The sequence below is a fragment of the Panthera onca genome, chromosome F2, assembly GCF_046562875.1.
Source record: "Panthera onca isolate mPanOnc1 chromosome F2, mPanOnc1 haplotype 2, whole genome shotgun sequence".
NCBI classification, from domain to species: domain Eukaryota; kingdom Metazoa; phylum Chordata; class Mammalia; order Carnivora; family Felidae; genus Panthera; species Panthera onca.
The window spans coordinates 45800575-45823367 of NC_138356.1; the positions used below are offsets into that span (position 1 = coordinate 45800575).

A 22793-nucleotide genomic window follows, 5' to 3' on the forward strand; every position below is an offset into this window, starting at 1 on the left:
GCATCTTTAGAAAGGGAAAGACCTTTCAGATTATTGATCATTACCCACCAAGATTCAAGATCAGAAAGTAAATTTATAATTCACGTGATGAGGGTCTGATAATTAGTCACTGTTTACTGACCCCAACATTGATAATAGGAATTTTTGAGTGTGTGTGTGTAATATATATGTAATTTTCCATGTTACCTAAACCTGTTTTTTATCTTCTGTTTCTAATATGTGTGAAATCATCATGCAATACAATGTAAGGAAATCCACACTGATAATTTTTAAAATTTCTCTCAGTTGTAACTTAATATTGTCTAATGAAGTCCAGTGCCCCTTCCCCATTGTTGACACATGTAGCACACAGTCTTACCGAATTTTCTTTATGTATTTACTTTTCCCCATAGCCCAGTTATATTATGCTCTTTCAGATTATTTAATATGAGTCACATCATTGTATATTTGTCATTTTCTTGAAAATTATTTTATTGATATCTTTTTCTCTGTCAAAAACAGTGTTTTTACAAATTCACACAAAATGGCATTACCAATTTTTTTGTTTTTAGTTTTCTTGCTATTTTTAGATACTTTGAAAACTTGTGAATTCTTCCATCAATAGTTTATCTAAAATAAAACATGTTACAGCATTAGAACTTTACAGTTCAAGTAAAATACTAGTCTTGAAGGTCTCAGAATAATGAATGATTCTGGAATGTCATTTGTGGATGTCTGAGCATATTTTAGGGATACCCTAGAACATTATATTCCCAGTGTTATAAATGATAAGGTGTTTTTATTTTGTGTGCATGTGCATGTAAAAGGAATATTTTTGCAGCTAACGATTTGTTGTTTTGATAATTTTTTCAGAATGATTAATTGTAGGAATTTTTGTCTGTACATGTTAAGATCTCATCTTCTAGGTAGAGTGTACTTTTTAAAAAGACAATCTGCATACTAAATAAATGGGCATAAACTATTGTTTTAAAGGTTCTGTTTAAGACTTAGAATATGATATACCAAATTTCAATTATTGGTCTCATTCCAAAGAAGAAGAAGAGACACATATGAGATAGTACTAATGTCATTTGGGATTTTCATTCTTAATTTAACATTTAAATGTGGTGCTCTTCATCCAACATAACTACCATTTAACATTTCTTGGGTATCATAAAATTTGAGAAACTATATATAGCTCACTACCAGTTTTAAAATATGTGACCTGAAATCATTCCAGAATATTTTAAGACAAATTTGGCAAAGTATTTATTTTGTAAATAGCATAGCACTTTGTGTAGGTTTTAAAATAATTTTAGAATTAGTTACAGATGATTTAAAGTTTGTCATTCTTTCTTGGGGGCAAATATTTTAAGTCTTAAGACAGGCACAGTACCACAGTGCTGACCACACATTATTATGCAGTTTTCATTGTTTCCAGTCAAGTTATTGTGGTCTCCTGTGTAGCTAGATTTATTCTATTATCCAAGGCTCAATTTCAAAGATTCTAGTTTTAATCTTATGAGCTATATTTGGTCAAGGTATTTTGAGTGTTCAAACTTGTAAGAATCTGAATATACTTAATATCACCATTTATAGTTTAAATGCTTATTTATATTACATATAAATAAATATCCCATATATATGGAATTTAAATATAAATGATTCAGTTAGTAATTAAGCATTGGAAAATAACCTGAATCTAAAAATATAGTGTGACCCTGGCTCTGTGTGGGCATATCCAGTACAACGGAGAAAAAACAAGAAGGAAATAAAACTATGTTAATAGTTATTTGGAGCAGCAGGGTTTTGACTAGTTTCAATTTTTCTTTTTTATTTATTTTCTAATTTATCTTTATTGAGGCATTAGTATGTTTCATTTTGACTGGTTTTAACTTTCCTTCTTTATATTTTCTAGTTTATGACTGATTTTGATTTTTCTTCTTTATTCTATTTCCTAATTTATCTTCAGTGGGGTACTAGTAACTCTCTAATTAGAAATTAAGTATTTTCAATTTATTAAAAATAATTTGGCTACTTAAAAAGATGTCTACAATATCTACACATACAAGTGCTAGTAGAACTGCAAAGTCAACACTATGTCATAGTAATCTAATTTGCATCAGTTGACATCTAAAGAATAAGTGTTAATAAATATTCCAATACTAAGTATACGGTTAAAAGTCATTTCACAAAGTACTTTATAGCTGCATTAAAAAATGGCTTTATCTCATAATTTATATCAATCTCTGCTACATTAATAAAAAATGTAAAAGAAGAAAAGGAATTTTGCTTTTACTCCTGAAATTTATGAGTGCTTATTTTTTCTCAAGTATATTTTACTTAAAAATAACATATTATACATAATAATGAAGATACCAAATGCATCCTGGGTCTTACCCCCAGATATTCTGATTAAGTAAGTCCAAATTAAAAATCAGGAATCTGTGGCTTATATAAGGACGCACCTGATTCTGGTACAGGTAGTCCAAGAGACCATAATAGATTATTCTTTTCCTCTCTTATTCCTCAGCTAGATCTGTGGTCACCTTCACTCCATGCAAAAATCATTGTCTTTTCCCGATAGAACACATTTTCTGTGGTCTCCAAGGTAAAATGAATACATCCCCAGCAATTGCACGATGCAATCCACTAGGATGAAAGAAGAGGAAGTCAGACTTCTATTTATATCTGTATCTCATTTCCTTAAGTTCTATTTCTACGTGTTTTATAATATATATAATTACTGATATAGTAGTGTGTTGCTATTTCTGCATGTTGTATAATGTATATAATTATTGTTACAGTAGTGTTATAATAAATGCAAATGTTAACATTTATCAAAGGTTACTTTTAAATAGCAGTTAAATTATTTACCACATTTGTCTCTGGGATAGTATATTTGCTTTTTTGATGCTATAGTAAATGTTTCACATTTCAAAAATAGACAATAGACCCTTTACTATCAAGCAGCAACTATATTTTATATGTGTGCTTCTCTACTGCCTTTTGTTCTTATTATCAGGTAATGCTTTTCCTTGGACTATCAGCTTGCATCATTTCAGCATGTATACCCTTTTTGGAAAACAAGTGACACTTTGCCTAGTGGAACCTATGGGTTGTACCTCTACTCTAGCTGTTACATCTCAAAAACTACTTCCTACAGGACCTGATACAAGGCATTCATTTGTTGTCTGTCTCCATGTTGACCTAGAGTCACTTCAGATAAAATGCTCAAATCCTCAGGTTAGTATATTTGATTTATGAAAGGAAATTTAAAATAATGTGATTTAAGAACAATTGTTATCAATTTTGAGAAGGATTTCTCTTCTGTTTCGTGTCCTAAGTTATTTTTAACAGAGTCATCAAGATCAGAATGGTTAGATTAAGTATTGCTTTGAAGCTCTCTCAAGTTTTGTAATTTAAACTCTTCTGAAAATGTAATGGTGGCAGCATAAATGCATCTTTTGGCTGAAAGAATGAAATCAGTTGCAGATGTGAAGTGTTTAAAGCTGAAGAACTACTTTATTATCAGACTGGAAGAGACTGTTAAAGTGATCAAATATAATTTTCAGCCAGATTCTCACCCAGGACTTCTTTTGCTCAACATGTAATATTTTTTTAAAAGCATTGTTTAGTACTTAAGAAATATATTTTGCTAATCCTGTAACATTTTAGTTGCTGTAGGCCAAACATACTGAAATCTGTCGTGTTACAATTTCATGTGAATTCCAACCCCCGATGTCTACAAATTACTAATTGCATACAGATAATCTGTTTCTTTCACCTCAAGCAGACTGTGATATACTTTCTACATAGATAGTCAGTGTTGAATACTATTTGAAATTATATTTTGAAATAACTCTTTTTAGATAGGTGTTGATTCTGACAGGTCAATGTTGATCTAAGTTTCTCTCAGCATTAGTGATTACAAACCACTAATTAAGCCAATTTTAGAGTGTGTTTTTTCGAGTGGGTCCAAATATTATTTCATATTTTATAGAGCCTCCTTACTGATACCATCCTCCTTCCTTCTCCTCTTCTCCCTGCGTGGTTAGTGGAAGATGAATTAAGGTACCTAATGGTTGCCAGATTTCTAAATATCATGTGAAGTGGCACAATGTAAATTCTGACTAGACTGTGAAAGTTTTTCAACATATATTATAATCTCCTAAAATAAGTACTAAAAATAAAATGCAAAACTACCAAGAGACAGCCCCCAAAGCCAATAGACATATTAAAACGAAATACCAAAAAAAAAAAAAAATTCAAATCTAAACAAGTCAAGAAGTGGTAACATGAGTTTAAAAACAGAGGGTAGAAACAGAAAACAGTAAAATGGTAGGGCTAAGATATTCTTACCAATGATTATATTAAATGTTAATGATGTTAACTAGGAGTATTTAGACCATGAGTTAGCAAACTAAAGCCTGCAGGCCAAAAACCCATTTTTTACATTTTGTCTGAGGTTGCTGTTCTGCAGAAGTAAGTAGGAGCACCAGAAAACAGCATGGCTCACAAAGCCTAGAATATTTACTATCTGCTCCTTTAACAAAAAAATGTTTACTGTCCCTTTAATGTTTACTCCTATTAAAAGGCAAAGATTGACAGAGTGGGGAAAACAGCAAGATTCCATTATATATTGCTTAAAACCAAAGCACTTGAAATATAAAAAAAATGGATACAAAATAAATAAATGCATAGGAAAAATATACCATACAAACAGCAGAGGACGGCTGGATTTGCTTATTTTAATATCAAATAAACATAACAAAAAAGGGTATTACCAGAGATAAATAAGGATATGAAACTAAAATGGACAGAATTAAAGGGAAAAAATGGATGATTCTATTCAGTACTCTGTAGTAGGAACTTTTTTGCCACCTCCCTCAGCAATTATAAAACAACTAGATGAAAAATAATAATATGGAGACATAGAAGATGAAAAAAATTGACCACAGACATAGTAGGAAAGTTTTATAACATCTTTCTCAGTGATTGATAAAACAAACAGATAAAAATAAAAAAATAATTGGAGGTAAAGTATGAAATACCCTACCAACTTGCCTTATCTAATTGACATTTATAGAACACCATATTGAACAACCATGGAATGAACATTTTTTTTCAGGTGACATTCTCTCATTTTGTTTAAGAGATCAAAGTAAAGTACTGTATATTGTCACAGTCAAAATATATTAGAAATCAGTAATATATCTAGAAAACTGTACAATAAACATGCTTCTAAATAATCTGTGAATCAAAGACAAAAATCACTTGGAAATAACATATTTTGGGTGAGTGACAATAAAAAAGGTGGATATAGTAAAGTACTCTTCAAGGGAAAACATAATTTTAAATATTAACATTAGAAATAAAGACCCTAAGTCATTCACTTACGGTTCCACTTCAGAAAGCTAAGAAAAGAATAAGATAAACCCAAATAAGTGAAAGGAAGAAAATAATAAAGATAAGAGCAGAGACGACTGTTACAATATAAGAAAGATAAACTACAGATTACCAATATTGGGAATGAAGGAGGAGGTTTATCACACAGATCCTACAGACTTTAAAAGCATAATAGAATATGGACAACTTTATGCCAGCAAGTGTAACAATATAGGTGAAATAGAAATTTTGACTAAAAAATAACTGATCAAAAAATAATACAAGAAGAAATAGAAAATCTGAATATCCTTATATATCTCTAATAGAAATTGTGATATCAGAACAAGTTTATAAAGACCGTTTCAGGCCCCAGTGGGTGAATTCTGTCAAATAGTCAAGGGAAAAAATAGAAAAGTTTTATAAATCTTTTTTCAGGGATAGAGAATGGAGGATTCCTTCTCAACTTGTTTTATGAAGCCAGTGTATAGTTTTTATACATTTTATTTTAATGTTTATTTATTTATTTTGAGAGAGAGAGAAAGAGAGCACAAGCAAGGGAGGGTGGGGCAGAGAGAGAGAAAGAGACTTCCAAGCAGGCTCCATACTGTCAGCTCAGAACACAATTTGGGGCTCAATCCCATGAACCATGAAATCATGACCTGAGCTGCAGTCAGGAGTCAGACGCTCAACCAACTGAACCATTCAGGCACCCCAAAGCCAGCATAATTCTGTTATCAAATCCTGAAAAAGAAGGGATTAGAAATCCCTCATGAAAATAGATGTAAAATTCTTAAACAAATATTAGCAAATCGTTGTAGCAGTATATAAAAAAAGTTAATACGTTATGACAAAGTAGGATGCTTTAATATTCAAAAATCATTTGGTATAATTCACCATATCAGTAACAGTTGAGAAAAATCATATGATAATTTATGTTAGAAGCAGGTAAAACATTTGACAAAATTTAACCAACCATTTATGATTAAAACTCTCAGCAAATTGAGAATATTAAATAAGAATTTAATATTAAAGAATATTAAAGAATTAATATTAAAGAATTTTTCAAAACTGTAAAGGACATATGTAGTAAATCAAACATCATACTTAATATCACACTGAATTTTTTCAACTAAAATCAGAAAAAAGCCCAGAATGTGGGCTTTCACCACCTGTTGTATATCATCCTGAATGTTGTAGCCATTCCAATAAACCAAAGGAAATCAAAAGGCATAAAGATAAGAAAAGAAGTAAAACTCTGTATCTGACAAAATTTTTTTTAAGAAAATCCTAGAGGAATTAAGCAACTATTACTAGAACTAATAAAATTATCAAGGTTGCAGGAGACAATAGTAATATATAAAAAGCCATTTATTAATATATATTAGCAGCAAACAATTGGAAGGTTGAGTGAATGAATCCCTTCCATTTATATTGGTTTCCAGAAACATAAACAAATGAATCTAAAGATATCCAAGACCTTTACCGTAAAAACTGGAAAGCATTGCTGGGAGAACTTACCACCTAACTGGAGACATACACCTGTTCACAGATTGGATGAGTCAGTATTGTTCAAAGGGCAAAATTGATTTTGATATTGGGCATAATCAAGTTTAAAACATTTTCTCTTTGAAAGACCTGGTAACAGAGCAGAAAGCCAAACACTAAGAGAAAGTATTTGTAAAATATTCATCAAACTATTATGCAAAATATTTCTTTAAAGTTTATTTGTTTATTTTGAGAGAGAGAGAGAGAGAGTGAGTGAGCAAGCACATGAGCAGGGAAGGGGCAGAGAGAGAAAGAGAATCTCAAGCAGGCTCTATACTAACAGTATGGGGCCATACACGGGGCTAGAACCCACGAACTGTGAGATCATGACCTGAACCGAAACCAAGAATCAGACGCTTAACCAACTGCGCCACCCAGGTGTCCCATGTTATGGAAGGTATTTAAAGAACGCTTTCTAGTTGTTAACGTGATGACAAAGAACAGTTTATATAATGGGAGTAAGATTTGAACAGACTTTCACCACTCAAGATGTTATTGGTCAGTAAGCACATGAAAAGATGCATATCATCATTATTCATTAGGAAAAATAAAATGTAAAATGAAGACAACCCACTATACACCAATTAGATTGGCTGAAATAAAAATGAGTATTGTGAACCATCTGGAACTCTTTGTATACTGTTGGTGGGAATGTAAAAATTATACAACTTTGGAAATAACTTGGAAATTCCTGAAAAAGTATGACATGCACTTACCATGTGACACAGCCATTCCTCCCTAAGTTTTTCCTTAGAGAAACGCAAATATATGGCTATGCAGAGACTTTTATGTGGATGTATTTGGCAGCTTATTTGTATAGCCCCAAGATGATCACAACTCAACTGTTCATAAATAATTAAACGGTAATTAAACAAATTATGATCTATCTGTATAATATAATACTAGTCAGTCATCAAAGATCTGAATTATTGATAAAATGCAACGTAATGGATGAATATTGTAATCACTACACCAAGTGAAGAAAGTCAGATAAAGAGTACTTACTGTATAATTACAACTATATAAAACGTTAGAATATGCAGACTACTATATTGTGACAGATTCCTCATTGCCTGGAGAAGGGAGTGGGAATGAGGAGGGAATGATTGTAACAACAAATTCCAAAAGGATATGAAGAAACTTAAGGAAAAAATAGAAAAATTTTTTATATTCATAGTTTAATAGTAGTTTAATCTCTATATGATAGACATCCAGCTACTACTTGGAGTTGTCCATCAGAGACCTTCTACTTTAGGAACTTATGAAAGTCATTATAGCCTTGAGAGGATTGTACTACTCTACATGTTCTGGACATCCATAGCCATCCTAGCTGAGAATAAATTCTATTGCTGTTAGTGTTTTAGCCTGGAAATATATTATTTTGAATCTTTTTTTTTTTTTTTAAATACTTCTTTTACTTTGAGATTCTGAAGAGTATTGTGATTTCTGTGGAATCTTATTAAATGTCATGTCGCTCAAGTCCGAACTCTCGAATATCTTTATCAGATATCCACTTTGTTTGGAACAGAGGTCAGGTTTTGTTGTTGTTTTTAAATATAAACTGGTTCTAAGCAAAGTCATCACATAGGTTTTGGTCTGGTATTTCTTTCTCATGCCTGCTCACTCTCTTTGTCCTTAAACCTCCATCACCTGGCTCCCAAGGCCTCCTTGCTGCTCCCCAAATACCAAGATCTTTTTTTTTTTTTTTTGAGAATTAAACCAAGGCTGAGTGAACCTCATGCCTCAAGAATGCCTTTACCCAAAATGTGATAATTCTTATCTTTTCATTTAATTCCAACTTTATCTTCTTGGTAAGTCCTCATAAACCAGCTCTGTTTAATTGTTATCAGCTTCTATAACCAAAGCTGATCACAAGGTTGTTGGGAAGTTTCAGATATTTATGAAATATGTGAAAATACCTTGTAAATTCTGAAATATTATAGGAATGCCAACTGTGTTAGTTTTTAGATTGACTCCAATACAAAATGTGATACCCTCTTTGTAAATTGTTATGAGTATCTCTGGTAGAATGTAGCAGTCTTCCAGAGGGCTAGGAAGCCACAAAACAGTGTAACACTTTGAAGAATCATTATGTATTCAGAGGTTTGGTAAAGAGTTGATACTGTTTTATAACCTAAATTTTAATGATAAAAACATGAGATTCCAGATAAACCTCTCTCTTGTTGAGTGGTTGCTCTAGCATAGGCTTCCAGACTCCCTCTGGATTTTCACAATTACAAAAGATGGCTTGATTTTTCTCCCCAATTGCAGAATAATACTGAGTACTACAAGCGCAATACTACATATACTACATACCCCAACCAGAAATGAGGAGAACAAGGATGAATAAGATAAACACACTGTGGGGGAGTGAGAATGTCCTGTCTCCTCAAGGTCCTTCTGGTGGACTAAGAATCAAGTTGACATGAGACAGATTAACAGGAGAAAATAAAATCTAACAGTGTAAATATGGGGAATCCACACAGACATGGAAATTCCCATGACAGGCAAAATGAGTTATATATACCATTTTGGACTAAGGAGAAAGTCTGGGACTTCAGAGAAAATGAATGCAATTTATAGGAAGATGATAAAGAGTAATTGTCTAGTAAGCTAATGTTTGCTGGGCCACTTAGAAACCATGGGACTTAGAGGACTTTGATCAAACAGGCCTTGATAGGTTCCTCCCTATCTACCATGTCTAGTTCATATCATAATGTAGTTCTTTGTGGTGATAATTCTCTTCCTAGTGCAGGTCCTCTACCTAAATTCTTTGAGGCAGTTGTGGGGGAGGCAGAGAGCTTTTCGTGAATCTGCTGGCATTGCTTTTTTTGATTGTTATTTAATTTAAAATAATCTTCATGCCAAAGTGGCTCGGCTCATCATGGGGTGGCCTGCCCTTGGCCCATACAACATGAGAAGGCCATGCCTTTCTTAATGCATCTGTTGAAATCCACAGATAAAGAGCAAATCTTGAAAGTGTCTTTACAGAAATGACACATTACATACAAGACAACCAAAATTTGATTATTAGCTCACTTCTTCTGAGTATAGAGAGCAGAAGAATATAACATCTTTAAATGGGGAAAAAATACAGCTTCTCAACCCAGAATTCTAAATTTTAAAAAAATACATGTGTATGAATAAATATTAAATAAAGACATTTTCACATAAAAGAATCTATCACCTGTAGAACTGCACTACAAGAAATCCTAAAGGAAGTCCCTCATACTGAAGGGAAACCAGATGTTTGATCTTTTTTTTTTTTTAATATGAAATTTATTGTCAAGTTGGTTTCCATACAACACCCAGTGCTCATCCCATCAGGTGCATTCCTCAATACCCCACACCCACACTCCCCTCCCTCCTACCCCCCCATCAACCCTCAGTTTTCTCTCAGTTCTTAAGAGTCTCTTATGTTTTGTGATCATCTTTTTAAATGTTTCTTGGCCATTGAGTTTGCTCTTTTGTGAATTGGCAATTCAAATCGTTTACATTAGTTTGTATTTTCCTGATTATTAATAAGGTTGAGCAGTTTTTAAATGTTTATTGGTCAATGAATTTGTTTTACTAATTGATAATTCATATCATTTACACAGTTTTTCTGTTAAATTTCTTAGCAATTCCAAGAGCTTCCCTTAGGCACTATGAATACAAACCCTGAATTTGTAATGTAGTTATTTGCCTGTATGGCATCTGTTACCAAAAATGTTCAATCTTTCTTGATGAAATATCTCTAGGTCTTTTTTTTATTTTCTGGGTATCCTGCCTTATAAAAAGAGTATAATGGGCCCCTAAAATACAGACATCCATGTGTATCCTAAAATTTCATTTATGATTTTTATTTTTAAAATTAATGACTCAATATAACACCGCCTTTTTTGTGAGTGGTTATTCCATCTGTTTGGTTTTTTGTGTTTGGAAAGGATAGTGCTTCTTGAGTCCTTTTTTTTTGTGTCATGGACCTCTTTGAGAATCCAACAAAAGCTATGAGCCTGTTCCCTAGAACAATGTGTATATCCACTAAATTTTGCATATACTATCAGAAGCTTTTATACATTGTAGCCAGTGTATAAGATTCTTGATTCCATTTTAAGGAAATAATTTCTTCTTAAATATCATTTTTTTTGTTTATCCATTAGAGTCATATCAGAAGTTTTGACACTGGTATATTAATTAATTTGATTTATTATTGCTTAGATACAAAGCCTGCAAGTAGTTGATGTATTTCATTCATTCATTCATTCATTTATTCATTCATTCATTCATTTATTTTTAATGTTTGTTTATTTTTGAGAGAGACAGAGACAGCGTGCGAGCTGGGGTGGGGTAGAGAGAGGAGACACAGAGTCCGAAGCAGGCTTCAGGCTCCAGCTGCCAGCACAGAGCCCGATGTAGGATTCAACTCATGAACCGTGAAACCATGACCTGAGCTGAAGTCAAACACTCAACCAACTGAGCCGCTCAGGCACCCCACTGTATTTGAAAATATAGTGTGCAACTCTGTATGTAGGGCAGACCCAGGATAAATTCATTGTCATATTAGGCATTATTGTGGGTCTCTGTATCAACTATGGTGAACTAAACTACTATGTCAGTTCCTAGAACTCATTGCCATTCAAGGGCCTTCGACACTATAAGTATTTAACACAGTTGAATAATGAGAGTTTTTGTTCCTAGGGATGATTTTCATTAACCCTTGCGCCTTTATCTTAACTGTTTTACCAAAGTTACCCAATTCTCTTTAATGTGTTTAGTCACTGTTCTCTTTAACCTTAAAAATTATGTTTATTCTAAAATTAAAGGAGCCTGTAGAATTCTCTTTTTAATATAATAGAGTTTCAGTTTTCCCTTAGCCAATAAATTGATATATTTCATCTTTCTATAAGGCATTTCCAGGAACATAAAACCATCTTTGCCATTTTGGGTTTTAGGTATGTGAAACTAGAGGAAGAGTAGGTTTTATGCTCCTTTTTTATCCTGTTTATTCATAGTTTTTATTGCTAAGTTATGTTCAGTTTTCAGTAAGGAAGTAGAATTTGGCATTACTGTCTAAGAGCACACCATTGAGTTTAGACAAAACTAGATTTGTATTTTTTGTACCACTCATTTTTAATTTTTCTGAGTCCCCCGATTTTTATTTTTATCTTTATGCAAAATTAGACTGGGTAAGGATTATGCTTTATATGCAAAGGCTTTTTTTTTGTTTGCTTGTTTTTAAGTTTTTGACAAAAGTCTTTTCTCTTTTTTGAAATTGAGTTTTAATGATTAGTGATAACCTGCATACCAAATGAGCTAGCCTTTTAAAATATATATTCACTTAGAGCTCTTTGGTGTTCAACATGGAGTAGTAATCACTTGTTGAAATTCCATTCTCTTGCTTGATTTCCATTGAAATTGTATACCCATGGTTTTCTTCTACCTACCTTTATGATTACTCTTCTCTCTCCTAATACCTTGCAAAACAAGTCCTTCTTCGCTAACTGGATAGAGCCTTTCGATGCCCCTACATCATCTCCTGCACTTGGCTATTGCTCTTACTATTCTTAAGACTGCAGTGGCTTTTTGCATCCACTTAAATCATGTCTCTTCTTTAGAAATGTATCGGCTTGAGGCTTCTCTCAGCCTCTCCAATCCAAGTAAATCTCCTATGTGATTGGTTATAGAGTAAATGAGAAAATAGATGTGAAATTAAGTTTTAAACAGTGAAACATTACATTTTTGGTATTCATTAGGGATTCGATACACAAGATATTATTGATATTCAGTCATCTTCATACATAGTGTATATAAAGCTGCCTCACATGGTGCTCATCTTTAAGAAAGTTTTAAAGTTTTATTGGGATATACTTACATCCAATGAACTGCACATGTTTAAATTAATGCTAGGATATTTGACATATGTACACCCATGAAACCATTCTCAGAATCAAGATAATGCATACATCCATCATCCTCAAAAGTTTCTTTATGCCACTTCATAATCCTCCATTTTACTTCTTACCCCATCCCAGGCAGCCAGTAATTCTGTCATTATGGATACTTGTCATTTGCTAAGATTTTGTATAAATAGAATCATACAGTTGTATTCTGTGTTTCTGTCTCTCCTTTTTTTTTTTTTTTTAAACCTAGCTTCTTTCATTCAGCATAATTATTTTCAGGTTAGGTCATGTTTTTCATGAATCCATAGTTGATTTCTTTTTATTGATAGATATTCTGTTGCATGCATATACTACATATTATTTGTCCCCTTCCTGGTGAAGATTTGAGATTTTTTTCCAGTTGTGGATTATTACAGAAAAACTGCTATGAACGTTTGTGTTCTGTCTTTGTGTGGATATAGACTTTCATTTTTCTTGGGGAAACAAGAGTGCAATGGCTGGATCCTATGGTAGATGTATGTCTTTTTCAGAAACCACCAAACTATTCTACATTTTGCATTCTGATCAGCAGTAAATGAGAGTTTCATCTTTGCCAATATTGTTATGGTTAGGCTTTTTGATTTTAGACATTTTAATAGGGGGGTAGTGATAGCTTTCATTGGCAGTTTTCAGTACAGCTTGAAGGATTAAGAATTGAATATTTATCTTCATATTTTTTTATTTTTTTAAAACCTTTGAATTTGGCAAGTCTGAATTCTGTGATAGTAACTTTCTCCTTTGAAAATAAAAATATGTTTATAGTTTATGTCTGTGTTTGCTTGGCACATTAATTATGCACATACTTAGTGCCATTCATACATAATTATTGAAGGATAACAGTTAAAGGAAATAAGAAATAGTGACAATAAAAGCATCAGTTCTCTTAAATAAATTAACTTTATGCCCTTAGAAGTATCTAGAAGTTGTTTTCTTTGGTGTATGCTTTCCTTATTTGTCAGTTTTAATTGTTTAAGAAGAAGTAAATCTTTTTTCAAAATACGGTTTGCAATAAAATTGTTTCTTTTTAGGGAGAACTCATTCTTGATTATGAAAGACAAAAGAATTTGAACTAAAATTTTTCTAAGAGGTGTTTTGTAAGATCTCTAGCCATTAGATGTTTTTTTTTTAAGCAAAAAGAGCTATAACCTGAGATTTGAGACTTCATCACACAAAAAGCAGGAGAAAACTGTAACCTAAGTACTGTTTTATATCAAATAAGGGTTGACAACAGTGTTTTTATGCATCTGTTCTGCCCACATAAGAAGCCAGCTTTATCATCTGGATGTGTCCTGGGGCTGAAACTTCTTATAAATATGAGAATTTTACCCTTTTTTTTTTTTTAATGGCAAGCAGAATATGGTATCCAGCTGTGGATTTGCTTATATATTTTGTTTGCATTTTTTTCCTTGGACTTGTTTTATACAGTGTATGGCAATATGTTGTCATACAAATTCCGTGATTAATGCTTATTTATGAAATCTTGTGTAAATATCTTAGAACTTAGTCAAACAATGTGCAAGTTAAACAATTTTTTTCCTCTGAATATTGGAATGACAAATCTAAGGGGAATGGTAGGTTGAATAGTTTATGTTCTTTATCTATAGCAAAGTCTTATATGTAACATTTTCCTTTTACCATTCTATGTTATGTCATTCTTTTCCACTTTATTTTACTGGGTGAGAAATCCTGTTTCAGATTTATTCCTCAGAAAAGTAGGGAGAATTTAAATGTGGAAAACATTTAGAAATAAGAATGGTAATTATTTCATGTGTAATTAAATAATCATATTTACTAGTATACATTTGACATCTAATTCTGATACCTCTGTTTGAGAGGCATTTCTTTGTGTTCTATTAGTTGTGTATTAAAAGCAATCCACTCTTTCATAATAAGCTGTTTAATTAACATTATTGCTGTATTAACACTGTTTTTCCAAAAAAATTAAATTGCTCATAAAATATCAAAGTTTGAATATGTGGCAAACATCAAGTATGAGTAAATTCATTATATCTGCTTCAAATTCAAATCACGATAAAATACTTAAAATTGTAAACTTTCTGTATGAATTGTTCTTTGTATATCTCATCTGAATCATAGTATCATAAAATATTCATGATCATATGTTATTATAATATATATATTAGATAATTATCATAGATTACAGATCATGATATAATATCATGATTGGTGATATACTGATAGATTTTTATTTCATATATTCTTATTTCCCTGGACTTGTTTTAATTTTTTCACATGTAGTAACTTAGTCAATTGTGACTGGAAGTTGAAAGACTCGTTTTCCCTTTTTCTTCTGCTCAGGTGCAGCTTTTCTATGAACTGACTGAGATCATGAATAAGGTCTGGAATAAGATTCAGAGGAGAGGTAATCTCAGTCCTTCATCAGCCTATGCAGAAACCGTGGCAGGGCCTGTCCCTGGTTCTCCAGTGAGAAGCAGTGTAGGCACTGCTCCTCCAGATACCAGCACATGCAGCCCATCTGCTGATGTTGGAACTACTACTGAGGTAAGTGTTTCTGAAAGGTTCTGCTGCCAGTGAAGGGTGATATATACCACAGAGTTCTATATCAGGGCTGAGAATGAAGATGACCTCATTTCTGTGGAAGCTGGCAGGTTCAGAAGGCTCATGGGGAGCTGTGGTAGCAGTGGCTATTTATTAATGTTCCTTTTAGGTCCAAGTATTTTAATTGCTTTCAGTAGGTAGTGGGGTAGTTCAGGACATTCGGGTTCTATGAAATGGAAAAAACTGAGACACAGTAAAGGTATGTTTCCTCAGAAGTATGGAAACTTAAAAGCTGAGTGAAAAAGAGGCTTATGCTTCCCTTTCCCCTACCCTCTCTGCCCCTGCCCTTTTTGTGAACCAGGGTATTATTGTTATCTTTACGTTAGTGGTTTTTAATCCTGTCAAACCCAAAATCCTCACCTTCTCTCTTCCAGTCATAAAAGTCTTTCTTTTCATTTTTAACACCCTAACCTCACCCAACATGCCAGTGCCTGTTTTATAACAAATATTTTATAATGCCCCTTTACTATCCTGAATGAAAAAAAAAAACGATGTAATGCACATATACATAATGTTTCAAAAATATCTAATAGCTCAAAATATAAAGGATTAAAGGAATATAATTCAAAGTATAATAATATATATTTCAATATATGTGTAAGTGCTCAGGCATGACTATGTTAGAAGAAGACATGATGAAGTACACAGTACATACAATTACTGTGAATTTGATAACAAATAGACTTGTTCCCATCTGTATCCAGTACCACGAGTGGTACTGTTGTGGCATCATTTATTGGTGGCATCATTTTCTGAAATAGCAGCAAACTTGGTAGAGTTTTGAATAAAGCAAAATTTATGCTTCCTTTCTTTTCAGTATTTACATTTCTGGAACTCTTAGTGTATAATTATAATAAAATGGTGCAGAAATGCCAAAAAAATAATGTTTAGATCTAAAGCTGAATTCAGTTTTATTTCCAAATATATTTCCAAGATTTTCACCTGTGTAAATTTCTATGAGATCATTTTGCTTTTCAGGACTGCCTTATTCATGATAGAAGCTCTTAATTCCCCCTAATCCTAACTCTTAAATGCCGGTAGTGACACCCAATCATTGAGTCAACCAGAAATATCCTAATACATTTCCCAAACACAGGGGTGAACTTGCACCACTGAGAACTACTATAATAGATAGAGGTAGAAGTTATGTTATTGTTTTTGCATGAAGACATGTTCTATGGAAACAGCTTTGGCAAAGTACAGAATGGGAAGAAGCATCAGGTAAAGGGGATGTTATTATTTTTTTTAAACACTAAAGGCAATCAAACTCAGTTAAATGGACCTTTTTTTTTTTTTAATTTGCTTTGAGGCTTTAACACATTAGAGTAGATCTGTTTGACAACTGCACAAGCAACTTCTCTATCCCTGTTCATTCTACATTCTGAGAAACCAGTGACCCAAGTGATGGGTTTTACTCCACACTCCAAATGAGGAATAAGTCCAGTCTGGAAATGTGCAGTTATGAGGTCGATGGGGCATATCCCTTCTAGGGTAAAAACTTGCTTTCATGGAGTTCCTACAGTTAGAATACAAAAGCTCCTGCAGTTTAAAAACAACAACCACTCTATTGAATGTAATAGTTTTCAAACTTATTTAACCGAAGACTCTTTTCCACATATTATCATTGCACAGAATACACTTTGTGAAATACTTTAGAAGAGTAATCAAAGCTTGGGGTGACAAGTTGCTAACAAGGATAGTATAAGTGAAATTAATAAATGAAGTTAAGTCATAGAGACATTCCACTGGCAGAAAGGAGAGTGTTCCATTAAACAATTGACTGCTAAGTACTTTATTTACTGGGATGTCCAGATAAACATGACTACCTATTTTGGGAAGTGGGCTTTTAGAAAGAGACATTTAAAAAAACATTGAAAAACTGGAAAAGACAAGGCTTTCATGGAGTGGTCGCACCTGTTGGTCATAGATCTAGGGACTGCCATTCATACAAAGTACAGTATAAATGGTGCGCTCTATTGTGCACTGTCCAACCTACACAAAAGGACATGGTAGCCCTAATATGAGATGTAATAGAGATGAACATGCCCTGTAATTATAGAAGTATGATTAACAAATTTATTCTCTAGTATCTTTGGGTGTTTTGCAGAGGAAGTAACGTTTGAGAAGAATCTTGAAAATAAATATAACATTAGTAGCAGTTTTGTTTTATTAGGTGTATTATAATAGAAAAAGCCAGTAGAATGATGTCCTCATGAGCCAAAATGGGGAAATTAATAAAGGGAGAGATTAACAAAGGGAGAGATTTTCTCAGTCACATAAAAAGAAATTCATTCTAGGGTGTCTGGGTGGCTCAGTCAGTTAAGTTTCAGCTCTTGATCTCAGTTCAGGTCTTGATTGCAGGGTCGTGAGTTTAAGCTCCACACTGGGCATGGAGCCTACTTAACAAAAAAAATTAAAAAAATAAATTCTGATTTCTATAACAAGATCCTTACATTCCTGCAATTCATTTAAATTTAAAATATTGAGGATTCTTTCTGATTGAGTTGTAAACATAAGCAATGAAAATGTTCATTAGTGAGCTTATTAGTTTTGCGTTAGCCATGGATTTAATCTGACCTATGTGAAAAAGATCTGAAAATGAAAGAATCATAATGCAAAAGACATATTCATTGGAGGAAGACCATGTAAAGCAGCTTACAAAAGGTAATACAGACTTATGAAGGAAAAAGTGGCAAATATTTTCAGAATGTACCATCTTCTCTTGTTTACATACTGTGGTCAAGAAAAGAGGTGAGTAGTCCAATATGGATTTGAAACCTACAGTTATTTGGGATACTCGTTCCCTGAGAAATATCTTAAAATAATTTAGCTACTTTATTTGCCATAAATGGCAGGAAGATTTTTGTGAATACTGTTAGGGCTTTGATCTAACTTTGCAAATTAGAAGGTGTCTATGTATTTGAATATTTAATGTTTAATTTCTCCTCTCAAGAAAATAGTTATGTGGGGATCAAGGTTAACTATGTATCCATATGAGTTTAAATTTACCCCTTTGAGAATTAGCCAGTAAATGATGACATCTGAAAATACAATCATTGTTTTCTCCTGTGTGTATGAATGCTCCATCTATGACTCAGTCTGTGGTTTAATTCATCCAGAATTCAAACTTTGTGCCCAAGTTTTCATTTCTCATTTCTCTTTGTTTATTGTGCTGCTAGAACTGTGTATAAATGATCTTTGTAATTTTCATTCCTTTACTTTTGAGTTCTAGCATATTAGATATGTTACTGTGATCCTTTGGATTCCATTTTTAACTTATTTTTATTAATTTTGAAGAATTTGGCTGTATATTTGAATATGTTACTTACTCAGTGGGAAATACTGGATGTGAAATAACTCTCCACTACCATCCATCCCCTCTTACCTTTATTATTAGTGGATAACCCTAATTTAAGCAACCCGTACAATGCTTAGTGTGCAGATTGGGTTTTAAACACATTGTTCTTGAATATGTGGATGTTAAATGATTTGGGAATATCAACTCATTATGATTGAAATAAATCTGATTTATTATACTCTACAGCATGTATATATTAAGTCTCTTCAAATATATTATGATGTGAATTCATAAAACTGTATGAGTTTATTTTTTAAAAAGTTTTGGTCTTTTGTTTTAAACATAATTATTTTATATTTTTTATCAGATTTGTCCAAATTTTTTGAGAGTCTAATCCTGTTGTTAACTCTTGCTCTTAGTAGATTGTTTCCTTATGTGTTATGTAACCTTATATTAAGAGTTTTTCATTAGCCTATGAGACTTTTACATAGTGGTTGAGGCCCTATTCCCACAGAGGTTTTGTGTGTTTATATCTTTGATGGACTACAGGGGTTGTTTCTAGCCTGAAACCCCTTTACTTTTAATTTCATATCTAGAAGTTTTTTGAAAACATTTGGCAGTATAAAATCAAGCCCTCAAACCTATATATACCTCAGAATTGTGTTTAAGAGTCTCTAGGATACCTTGTTTATCTATGCTAAGATACATAAGTCTTTCCTTTTTGGGGTTTATTCTCTTGTGTTTTCACATTTTTTTAATTGGATACTTAATAATATTCATCTTTAAAAAATTAAACATTTAAAACAGAGTCTTTTTATCCTAAGAGGAATTTATAATATGGCATGGATATGTGCATACACATAATATGTAGGTGGACTGCGAAATTTAACTCATAATGGATTCTGCTTCCTAGAGACAATTCTGTACCACATAGAAGGAGGAGCAAAACTTTTGTTATATAAGAAAAAAATATAAAATGCTGAGTGTATGTGAGAATACTGATTTACAACTCAACCAAAAGTAAAAATTAACACATTAACCTCTAATGTTGTAAGTTTTGCTTCATGGCAAAATTTGACTTACATTCTTATCCTTCATTGATTCAGTGATTAAAATTGCTTCTAGTTAAAAAAATATGTGGTGTGTGTGTGTGTGTGTGTGTGTGTGTGCACGTGCGCTTAACATCCATCACCATACATAGTTACAAGTTATTTTTTCTTGTGATGAGAACATTTAAAACCTACTCTCTTACCAACTTTCAAACACACAATACAGCATTATTACCTATATAGTCATCATGCTGTGCATTACATCCCCAGGACTTATTTATTTTATACCTAGAAGTTTTTGTCTTTTAACCCTGGGCACCTATTTTGACCCATATTCACTTTAAATTTAACTGAAAATAAGTGCATTATAAATAATTACTGGAGATTGAGGAATGAACCACCTCATGCCAGTTTTTTAAGTTTTTATTTAAATTCCAGTTAGTTACCATACAGTGTAATATTTGTTTCAGGTGTACAATGTAGTGATTCAACACTTGGATACAACACCCAGTGCTCATCACAGCAAGTTCACTCCTAATCCCCTTCACCTATTTCACCCATCCTCCCACCCACCTTCCCTCTGGTAACCATCAGTTTGTTCTCTATAGGTAAGAGTCTGTTTCTTGGTTTGCCTTTCTATATTCCCCCCTTTGTTTGATTTGTTTCCTCACTTCCACATATGAGTGAAATCAAATGGTATTTGTTTCTCTCTGACTGACTTTGCTTAGTATTATACTGTCTAGTTCCATCCATGTTGTTGCAAATGGCGAGATTTAATTCTTTTTATGGCTGAGTAATTTTCCATTGTGTGTGTGTATACACATATACATATATATGTATAATATATACACACCACATCTTTTTATCTATTCATCTACCAATGGACACTTGGGCTCTTTCCATATCTTGACAATTGTAGATCATGCTGCCATAAACATCAGTGTGCATGTATCCCTTTGAATTAGCATTTTTATATCCTTTGGGTAAATAGTAGTTACCCAATTGCTGGATCATAGGGTTGTTCTGTTTTCCAGAATGGCTGCACCAGTTTGCATTTCCACCCACAGTGCAAAAGGGTTCCCCTTTCTCCATATTCTTGCCAACACACCTGTTGTTTCTTGTGTTGCTGATTTCAGCAATTCTGACAGTTTTGAGGTGATATCTCCTTATAGTTTTGATTTGTGTTTCTCTGATGATGAGTGATGTTGAGCTTCTTTTCATGTGTCTGTTAGCCATCTGGATGTCTTCTTTGTAAAAATGTCTATTCATGTTGTCTTCTGCCCATTTTGTAATTGGATTATTCATTTTTTTTGGTGTTGAGTTTTATAAATTCTTCATATACTTTGGATATGAACCCTTTATCAGATATGTCATTTGCAAATATCTTGTCCCATTCTGTAAGTTGCCTTTTAGTTTTGTTGATTGTTTCCTTTGCTCTACAGAAGCTTTTTATTTTGATCAAGTCCCAATAGTTTATTTTTGGTTGTTTCCCTTGCCTCAGGGGACATATCTAATAAGGAGTTGCTATGAGGTCACCTTATATTTGTTGTGCTTATTTATATAGATTATGTATCTAGGGAATGCTTTGAAATCACAGTTTTAAATTTTTCGTTTCTAATTAATATTTGCATTCAAATAAGTTCATAAATTTTTAAAAATTGCTACTATATAAAGTACTGTTTTTCTCATTTGCATCAAATACATTCATTATTTTGACTATGAAGAGTTCACTACAAATGAATCTGGTTTTAAAAAGTACATTCTTAACAATTATTTGTATTAAGTAGGAGTATTTGTTTATATGATCCTTGGGTGATTTATACTTTATGAGTAATTTTTTTAATGTTGACATGTTGGTAGGAAGTACCATACTTTTCAGTGAATATAGCTCTAGCTTCCTGAATATCCATCTGGATGGTGGTAGAAGGGGAAATAGGCATAAGAGGCGTAAGTACGAAGCTTAAAAACAGTTCATCATTTTCCCCACCCTTGCATTGAAATAGCGAGAGCAAAGGTAGTGGAAACCACAGCAGGCCACTTGTCACTGTTGACTTAAGTACAAACCGTGGTGGAAGTGTTTAGCCCTTTGGGAAGTTTTGTGATTGAACAAGAATGCTGGAGTTATTTTGATAAGGGAGTGGAGCAGTGTGGCCAAAACTATGATCATCCCTGAACTCTAAAGCAGGCCAAGGATGAAGGGCTGCAGTGTTTGCTCTTCCAGATGAACAAAGATAAATTCAGCTAGGAAAATAAACTCAGTCTTTGGGTCAATTTGCAACAGAATGGTGAAAGAATTGAACTGTGTATTTTAGAACTTGGCATAAAGAGGTGTGGGAAAATAGTTCAGCATCTTCAATTCTGGCTCTATTTTTGCTATATAGATTTGGAAATGGAGCAGAAAATTAATGCACAAACATATTTAACAATACCACACCAAATGTTGTAAATCCAAAATGAAAACTGAAACTGCATGAGGAGGGAGAGCAACTTTTTCAGAAGTGCTTAGTTATTAAATTTGAAGCCACCATGTTCTTAGCATTCCTACTGAATATACCTAACAATATTTAAAAATCTAGGTCTCATTGATTTGAGGTGCTGCTTTCTCCACAGTTTCCATTCTTGGGAGTATGATGTTCTTCTAACTGTTGAAGGAAAATTTAATTTATGAATGCTTCTGCTATAAGAATTTACCCATAAAGAAAGGCATGTTGACTATATTATATTATCTTTTATTGAATTTGACTTTGTAAAATGCATCCTTTTCTGGGATTAGTTTGTGCTTTTCATTAGATGTTGTGTTACTTTAGGCAGCAACCAAAACCCTGAATTTTTGTATCGCTTCTCAAATTGTAAGAATTTCAGCTGTAGCAGAATTAGGACTACTTATTTTGGAGAAGCATTTATATGAAAACATCACGAACAGGAAGTTGTTTGCCTTGTTTGGTGTAAATGTAACAAGGAATGGCTTCACTATCTTCAGATTTAAGTCTATAATTTTCTGTCACAGTAAATCACAGGACACTATTGCTTTGC

General features: G+C 32.9%; 1 protein-coding gene across 13 annotated transcripts in view; it reads left to right on the forward strand.

Moving 5' to 3' along the window:
• VPS13B (vacuolar protein sorting 13 homolog B) overlaps positions 1-22793 on the forward strand; it is an 803192-nt gene that overhangs the window by 426998 nt on the left and 353401 nt on the right. For 12 of the 13 annotated variants that reach the window (XR_013553513.2, XR_013553515.2, XR_013553514.2 and 9 more), the window contains 2 exons: positions 3005-3225; positions 15153-15356. Coding sequence is in view for 10 of the 13 variants with exons in the window: in XM_078441712.2 (XP_078297838.2) it covers positions 3005-3225; positions 15153-15356 (425 nt within the window). In the remaining 3 variants the exon portion in view is untranslated. Of the gene's footprint in view, positions 1-3004; positions 3226-15152; positions 15357-22793 lie in introns of those variants that run through there. The other variant, XM_078441717.2, reaches the window with a different exon arrangement.